At 34.4% G+C, this 9,449-nt stretch overlaps 1 protein-coding gene across 2 annotated transcripts; it reads left to right on the top strand.

The window, feature by feature from the left end:
* The first annotated feature begins 2,024 nt into the window (after positions 1-2,024).
* LOC112514417 (ubiquitin thioesterase OTU1) lies at positions 2,025-8,332 on the top strand. 2 transcript variants are annotated; one of them, XM_025120884.1, is made up of 9 exons: positions 2,025-2,260; positions 2,703-2,782; positions 2,882-2,927; positions 4,468-4,576; positions 5,995-6,086; positions 6,167-6,229; positions 6,695-6,813; positions 6,908-6,983; positions 8,080-8,332. In XM_025120884.1, exons 2-9 carry the CDS (start codon positions 2,718-2,720, stop codon positions 8,134-8,136), a joined length of 627 nt encoding a protein of 208 aa, XP_024976652.1. In that variant the 5' UTR covers positions 2,025-2,260; positions 2,703-2,717; the 3' UTR covers positions 8,137-8,332. The 2 variants fall into 2 exon arrangements, with proteins under 2 accessions (XP_024976652.1, XP_024976653.1); XM_025120885.1 differs by lacking the exon at positions 2,025-2,260 and adding an exon at positions 2,321-2,479.
* Positions 8,333-9,449: the final 1,117 nt, after the last annotated feature.

Consider the following 9,449-nt stretch of genomic DNA (forward strand, 5'->3'; position numbering starts at 1 on the left):
AAACTCATTCCAATTTCCAACACATTCAACACCCCCCTTAATGGCACCCCCCTTTTTGATTTGGAAAATCCGTTAAAGATGTTATGAAACTCATGAACTTGACTGAATAATGGATTTGTTCCCTATGGTTTTGTGTTTTTTGCGAAAGTGGTCCCTATACTTTATTTATTGCATACTATAACTCGTATTTTCAAGTTCCGTTGAATTTAGTTTTCTGACATTCCAACCATCGTTTTTCTTTATTTCATTGTCTTTAATTAGTTTCCTTTTGATCTTCTCTCCCGAATCGTATGAACATCTCCATCACGACAACTCATTTGCTAGATCACCCTTAAACATCAATAATACTAAAAATAACAATATACAAAGAACCCGATACCCTAAAATCAATATCCAAATCCCTAAATCAAGTTGAAATCAATACGTACACGACCAAAAAGGTTGCTTGGTCGATGTGAAAACGAACACAGGGAAAAGATAGGTCTGCAACTCGGGATGTGATTTGAACCGACTTCCATGGATCGGCCTCTATGGAATTCTAAACCGACGGTTTGATGGGAGAAGAGAAATAGAGATGGGGAGGGGAAGGTGGTCTTCATCATGTGCATTCCCGACTGAGAATGGAGGGACGATGCTGTTTTCAAGATTCAGACAATAATTTAGATTTTTTTTGGTTCATGAGGAAAATTAAGTTTGTTGTTTTTTTGTTCTATTTGGATTTAGGGTTAGGAGTTTATTTGACAGTTGCTGAATTGTTTGGTGCAGAATGATTAAATAATCAAAAGGATTAACTGGCTTTTATGATATAGTGCAAAATAAAATATAATTGTTTGGTAACTGTTTACAATGAAATTAGGACGCTGGAAAGTTAAGGATGCCCATAATACAAAATCATTTAGGGGGTTTTAAAACCATTTAGAGACAAATTTTTTTTTTCCAAACAAGATTCACTTTTTAACGATTATTCGTTCCCACTAATGATATTAAAACATTATTTTAAAAAAGTACATTTCAATAAATTTATGAAATATTTTAATAATATAATAAAACGTCAGAATATTTTAACAATATTTCATAGAATTATTATTATAAACTTTATTTTATACAAATTAAGTCATACTGAAATATTTGTTATTTCATTTATAATTAATTTTTTATTCATTTCATCAATATTTTAATAATATAATAAATATTTTATATTATTTTATATAGATTAAGTTTTTTGAAAAAATTATACATTTCTACTTCTTCCTATTTACACTTGTGAATAATTAAAATATCAAAGTTAATGATGAAAAGAATGTATGGTTTTAATTAGGGGTGTTTAAAAACCTGATCAACTTGATATTACTTAATCCAATCTAATGTGAAATAATTCAATTCGAAACAACTCAATTTGTTTAATCGAGTTGTAAAATTTTCAAACCGTAGGTATTAAGTTGATATGTGGTTACTACTATTTAAACCTAACCCAACCCGATGATTCCATTATTCTTTTATTTATTAGATTTAATATGATTGTTGAAAGTGTATTAATATATACATTAGACAATTATACCATCACATACGTTCTTTATGTACACATATTTTTAATCTATTAACATCTATATAACTCATTCGTATATATATTCAGTAACTGTGAACATATATATGTAAATTAAGAAAATTAACTTAATATGACATATGTAAGAATTATGGATAAATTGTATCAAATGGTTGATGATGAAAAAGAAATTATGAATAGAGAAATAACATATTCAAGTTAGAAGAATATTTTAATATACCAAAGTATCAACTCAAATAACCCATACTGTTTGGGTTGAGTTGTATTTTGTTTTGTATTGGGTTGAGCTAAAAATTTTCAAACTACAAGCATTGAATTGGGTTAAAAAAATCACAAATATTGAGTTGAGTTATTCAAATATTTTCAATCAGATCAACCCAACCAATAAACCATAATAATTAATGGTAATTTGTGGTTAAAAAAAAAAATAAAATAAAAACAAAAACTGCGAGAGGTCGCCGGTAGCGTATCGGCGGTTCCTTCTGAACTCTGGACATGGAGATATATAAAAATCATATCTTATAACAAATTTCCATTTTTAAACCCTCACCAAATCCTTTCGTAATCCAAAAAGTGATTTCTAATCGTCACCATTTTTGTTTGCGATTAAAGATCGATTTCAGACGGTGTAATCCATCCCTCATCTTCAGAATCAGATTCCTTTCTTCTCGTCCTACTTCTGAAAGCAATTCACAGGTACCCTTTTCCCACAGATCTGAATTCCCTCTTTTCGATCTTTTTATCGTATTTGTTCGTCTTCAAATGTCGAGAATTCTTATGGGTTTTAGTTGATATTTCTTCTCGTATTTGAAGTTGCTTGTTGTGAAGTATTTTCTTTCAGAACACGAAATCTAATCATCTCTTGAAACTACAAAGAAATTTGGGTTTGGTTCTGCTCATTTGAACCATAATCAGGTAGACAGTTAGGGTTAGGGTTAAAATTGGGGTTGCATATAATTTGGGTGTGAAATCTTCTTGTCAAATTTGGAAGGGAAAAGAGTGTCATCTTCAATTCCAGTTCTAATTTGTTATATTTAGTTATGGAAACTTTTGAATTTGATGGTTGTTTGATGTATTGTTGTTAACATGTGTTCATATCAAAATCTTGAAATGGTCTGCAAATTTTGATGGTTTTCAGGTGCATATTTAGAAGATGGAAGGTAGTATAGTTAGAAGGGTGATTCCTTCTGATAATAGTTGTCTCTTCAATGCTGTAGGGTGAAGTTTTCAAACATTAAACTTCATTTTTTCACAATTCTTTTTTTTATTTTAGGTGGGGTATCGATCTCTAGTCGTTTGTTGGTTGTTTTAATGCAGGTATGTTATGGACCATGATAAAAAGAAGGCTTCGGAACTGAGACAGGTTAGATTCTGTCGGTTCTTACGTTCGTCTTCTTTGTAAATTCTGTATTTTGGGTTCTTGAAGCAAAACCAAACTGAACGGAAAACGGTAAATTTCATCCAAAGCTAGGGTCTGAGTAGGGTAAGAGCCTGTTTGTTAGCAGCTTAATGATATAGAAGACTATTTGGTAGTGGCTTAATGATATAGTAAGTGACTTATTTAGTAAGCTTCTAAGGGGGATCTTTATGCAGAAAGTCAAGTTTTTTCCAAACCTGCTCCTCCCAATTAAAAAACACGCTAATTCCATCTATGAAAAAGCCCTCCAGAACAAAAACATTCCCAATCTAAACAGAAAGATTAATCCACACAAACAACTTTATCTAGACTGCACTTAATGGAAAACCAACCGAACCTTACCTTTACTCTGAGGGGTAGAGAGGTTGTTTATGCGAAGACCTTGTTTGCAGAACAAATGGATATAACAAGTGAGGAAGGTGTAATTCTTTCATTAATGCCGTGTATCGATTAAGTTGTTTGTATTGGTTAAGATGTTTGCATGTTGACTGCCGAGTAAACGATCTGAAAGATAGAAATGACTATTTTATCATCCGTCTAGACTAAATGTTGAATTTATATGATTGTTGGTGGGAGAGTTTGGACAAGTAAACGAACAAGGTAATTGGGCATAAGGAAGGAAAGGGAAACGAGAGACACACAAATTGGTAGAGTGTGAATGAAGCTAGACGGTTTGTAACGGAATTGCACGGATATAGCATTCTCATGCAAATACAATTACGTGATGTATATTTTCTGCAGTGTTTTCACACAAACAACTACTCTATTCTTTAGGGTTAGAGGCATACATCTTACCCCAAGACCCACCTCCGGGTGCGATATAAAGGGCTCGTTCGATTTGGTTTATATTCAAATGAGAAAGTTACTTTAGAATCAATATTACATGGATAATGCCGAGTGGTGCCATCAACAATGTTGTTTCTTCCGAAATGGGAATTCTTAGTTTGTTTTGACGTTAGCGTTGTTATATATATATATATATATAKAGAGAGAGAGAGAGAGAGAGAGAGAGAGAGAGAGGGATAAATTAAATGAGAACCATAGAAGGTTACACCGTTACAGGCCCTTGAGAACCAATTTAAAAATATTTTTTACATGATTTTTTTCATCAAATGCTAGGATTTAAGATATTGTTTCACATATATTTGTTTCATAGTGTGATAGTTTCACCATGAGAAACATTTTACGTGTATTTTTTGTTTCACTAAGTGAACGGAAAAAGAAGTTTCACATGTAAATTTTTACAAGGTGAACACAAATATATGTGTAACAATATCTTAAATCATAGCTTTTGATGAAAAAAATCATGTAAAATACCGGTTCTCACGGGTTTGTAACCTTTTCGTGGTTCTCATTTGACTATCGTGCTCTCTCTCTCTCTCTCTCTCTATATATATATATATATATATGCTTCATAAATCATAGTTTAATGCTTCAGTAGGTTTACCAATCATATTGTTAACTATTTTGTATAATTATTTCAAAGGTTATAGCCGCTACGGTAGCTAGCGATCCAACAAAATATTCTGAAGCATTCCTTGGGAAACCGAACGAAGAATATTGTGCTTGGATTCTTAATCCCGAGAAATGGGGAGGTATGTTTCGTTCTCTTTTCTTTTCGATTCATGTCATAAGGAGCATGCCATTTATCATATGGGACGTGGATTGCACTATGATGAATATTTGCAGTCAATCACACGTTGTTTTGAAGTACGTAATATTTTATATATGGAAAAACTCACACACACTCTTCACCTTTGGTGGGTGTGAATCTTTGACTTCCAAGTAGGTTGGGCTCTACCAGTAATCCGGGTACTAATGTATTGTTGGGCCAATGGCTCTTTGGTCGTTCACATATTTTTATGGAACATAGTTAATTTTTTTATGTTGAGGTTGGTTTTGAAGCTCTAAGGGGTTGTTTGGTGATGCTGAAAGATTTGGTACGAAATGATTAAGTGGTCAGAATGATTAAGAGGTTCTGTATGATTAATGTGATTAAAAGGCTTTGTAATGGCGATGCCAACGTAGTTGATTTTAGGAAACCCATGCCTCAAAACCAATATCTTGAATGAATCATCGTGTCCAATGCATCTTGGTGGACTCCGCATTTCTTGTTATATTGGCTGAATATTTTTCTTCATGTGTGATTATTCTCCCATTTTAAGAGCGTTACTTTTTCAATCTTCTTTAATCGTTTCTAAACATGGAGATACGCTTTCCCTCTAAAATCATGAAGTAAGAAAAGATTGCACTTCTATTTATATTTATTACAAATAGATTGATGATACTGTGTCGTGTTCTCAAGATTGCCTTCTTTGAACCTGTAAGCGTAAACCAACCGAGTATATCCGATGTGGAGGTGGGGTCTGGGGAGGGTAAGATGTACACAAATTTGATATCTACCTCAAAGAGTTGAACGGCTATTTCTATGAAAACCTCCGGCTTGTGAAAAGTGGGTGAATGAGAGAAAAGCGAGTAAGCTTAAAATTTGAGAAGTTGGATATAAGTAGAGATGCACAAGGCCCAGGCCTTCCAAGCCCGTTTTCAATGAGAAAAAATGGCCAGGCTTTTAATGGCCCATGCCGGGCCGGGCTTTGGGGTTGAAAAAGGGTCCGAAAGGCTTTTTTGGGCTTTACCGGGCTTCTTCAGCCTGGGATTTTTCAGGCCTGGCATGCCCCCAAAATTTCGGCATATCGGGCTTTGAGGCCTGGCCTGGACCGGGCTCGGGTTCACTAGGCCCGGGCTTTGGGCTTCTGCTTTTTTGTGCATCTCTAGATATAAGTAAGCAATAGCAGTACAAATAGAGATTAGAGGCAGAAAAACATAAAACCGAACTACTGAGTGGATTTACTAATCTTAACCTCTACACTCTATACCTTCGGCTCGCTTCTTCCCGTCTAGATCTCCGGCTTTAGGAACAACATAAACCGTAACTTAACTTTTGAACAATCTTTCGGAATATACGTGTAATTTTTTCCGCTTAATTTTTTTTTCCTAAAATGCTCTTATGAAGGTGCGATAGAGCTTTCAATATTAGCAGATTATTACGGTCGTGAAATTGCAGCATATGATATCCAAACAACAAGATGTGACTTGTATGGACAGGTTAGCATTCGTTAACCATGGTTAAAAAATTCGTATTTTTTGGCTGTAAAAAATCCCGATATCCCATTTTTGTTTGGCAGGAAAAAAGCTATCGTGAAAGAGTTATGTTGATATATGATGGACTCCATTACGATGCTTTGGCCGTATGTGATTCTCTACCATTCCTTTTTTCGGTCTCCTTATGCTTTTAAGGGACTGTTTGCTTGGTTCCATTAAGTCATGTACGGATAAAGTTGCTTGTGTGGATTAATCTGTCTATATAGATTGCGAAGGTTTTTATTTGGGAGAGTTTTTTCATAGATGGAATGAGCATGTTTTTTTAATTGGAAGGGGTAGGTTTGGGAAAAACTTGGCTTTTTGCATAAAGTTTCCCCCTAGAAGCTTATTGAATAAGCAACTTTCTATATCAATAAGCCACTACCAAACAGTCATGTATAGCTGACCGAATAAGCTGCAATCCTATTAAGCTGCTAACAAACTGACCCTAAGCAATATTTGATTCTTAATAAGTTGTTTTCAAGACTTCTGTAAGCTGGGTTTTTTGGTACGCTTTGAGAAGGGTGTAGTTTAATGAAGTGCGTGTTTATATAACGCTTTTGTCTTTATAGATGTCTCCGGCCGATGGAGCTCCTGAAGAGTTCGATCAGACGGTTTTTGTTGTTAATCGCGATAGGACCATCGGGGCATATGAATCACTTGCTTTAAATCTTGTAAAGGATCAACAAAGGTAAAAGTACCAAATGTCGGATTCATAAAGTTTCGGGTTTTTTCTGATTCTTTTTCTTTTCATGAAAATGACGCTCAATTTTGACGTGTTTTAGGAAAAGGAGTTATACCGACACTGCCAACTTCACATTGCGCTGCGGGGTGTGCCAAATTGGTGTCATTGGTCAAAAGGTAATACTTTTTTTAAGGAAAAATAGTTCTTTTTCAAGTTTTGTAGGGTGAGTCTGCCGTACGTGAGGACAATACAAAAACTTGTTGTCCCACGGTTGGCACACCATTGGACTAGGACAAGACAAGACCTGACCTGATTGGGACAAAAATGTTTTTTTTCAAGTTTGACCAAAATAGGCTGAACAAAAACTAGGGAACAGGGATAAGTAAGGCAAATTACTAAACTACCCCTGTCAAAAAAAACCTAAAACCTTCTGGAATTCTTTCACTTGCCTACCTCACGCTCGTAAGACAAGACCTGCATGGGACAAAAATGCATGTTTTCTGCATCAAAATACCAGGGAGTTGGGCATAATATTGGTAAATTACTAAACAACCCATGTCAAATAAAAACCGTAAAACCTTCCGGATTCTTTCACCCCGCCTACCTCATGCCTCCTAAGACAAGACTTGAGTAGGACAACAATGCATTTTTTTTCCTATTCCATCAAAATAGGTGGAACAAAAAAAGGGGAGATGGGTACAAGATTGGTAAATTACTAATCTACCCATGTCAAATTAAAACTTTCTTGTTTGTTTGCACCTTAACAAGCTTAATGGGATTCACAGCTTATTCCGTGTTACCCATACATGACTGTTTAAATGATACAGACAGTGGCTTATCAATAAGCTTCCAGTGTGGGGAGTTTTATGCAGAAAGCCAAGTTTTTTTCAATCATGTCCCTTCAAATTAAAAAAAAAAAAACATGCTTCTTTGATCTATAAAAGAACCTCCCAAACAAAAACCATCTCCATCTACACAAACAGATTAATCCACACAAACAACTTTATCCATACATGACTTAATGGAAAACCAATCAAACAATCCCTAAAACCTTTAAAAAGAAATTCAGCTGCATATGTAACTATATCAAGACAAGACCTAAGGGGCACAAAAATGCATAGTGGAACAAAAAAACAAGAGAAATGGGGATATGATTGGTAAAATTACTAAACTACCCAAGTCAAAACCGTGAAACGTTTTCGTCTTGTCCAGTCTGCAAACAACACTTTATTTACCTGTGGCCTTTGTTTTATTTGTATTGAAACAATGCAGGAAGCTGTAGAACATGCACAAGCAACAGGGCATGTCAACTTTCAAGAATATAAATGAAACAAATAATCAGGGGATGTGATTCTATTCTATTGTGTCTGAAACAGTTAAGCTCAAGTAAGTTTGTGTCTGTTTGTTCATTTGTGACCCAACATTGTTGTAAAACTTTGTACCATATGAACCGGTATTTTAGACCCGTTTGATGGCGAAATTGTGGGCTTTTCTTTACGATGGTCGATGTTCGTGTTTTTGTTCAGGTTGCAATTTGATTCTTAAAAATCTTTGGGTTTTCTGGAATTCATGTTTTGCTTGATGCAATATCATAAAAATGGTACTCATGAGTCATTTCTAGATATGCACGATACAGGCCTTCCAAGCCTGTTTTCTCCGAGCCCGTTTCCAAATTTCGGCTTGATCAGGCTTTTTGAGGCCTAGTCTAAACGAGAACGAGCTTCTGGCTCACTATGGGTTGGGCTTTGGGTGTTTTGTGCATGTCTATGCCGAACAATTAGGGTGTGTTTGATGTCCAGATAGGACAAGATAAAACAACTGTTCAAAACTGGACAGAACGGAACAAGTAAAATGATCAATTTACCCATAATGAGTTGTTTATTTTAATTAATTTATGTAATTTATTAAATTATAATAGAATAATTGTTTTTTATAATAAAATATATCATTAGAAAATTTTCGCCAAAACAATTAAAACGGCATTAAATAAAAAAAAATTGTAGTTTCCAATTTTTATTATCTCTTTTCTACATTATTTTTTATTATTAATATATAATAAATTACATAATTAATAAAAATATAGAAACCGTATATGAATAATATTTTGACAATAAAATGAAAGTTTAAGAAACATAACATACAATAAATACATTTAAAGAACGAATAAAGTGTAAATAGAAGATTTATTTGATGTTTTAGAAGAGAATTAAGTTTTATTTTGCGATTATATTGGTAAAATATAAGTTTGTTCCGCTTTGTTCAATGAGGTAAGGATGGAACAGGCGTGTTCCACTTTGTTTTTGTCTGTTTCACATAAAAGTTATGTTAAACATGAGACATGAATCTCTGTCCAATTCTGTTTAGTGTACTAAACGCATCCTTAAGGATGTATAAAAACACAAGGTCATAGGGACTTGGTCCAATTTAGCTTATTTTTTGATTTCATTGAAAATTGAAAAAACCTTGTTTGGATAAACATTATTAGGGGCCGTTTACTAAACGCTCACTCGGGTAAGCGCTTACCAAGTCACATTACTTTAGTGGATGAATATATGATAAGGACCAAAAATCTTACTTGGTAAGAGCGAGACAAGGACGAAGAGTCTTACCCGGTAAATGAGGGCGACGACTCTTACCACGGT

The sequence above is a fragment of the Cynara cardunculus genome, assembly GCF_001531365.2.
Source record: "Cynara cardunculus var. scolymus isolate 2C chromosome LG 6, CcrdV1, whole genome shotgun sequence".
NCBI lineage: Eukaryota > Viridiplantae > Streptophyta > Magnoliopsida > Asterales > Asteraceae > Cynara > Cynara cardunculus.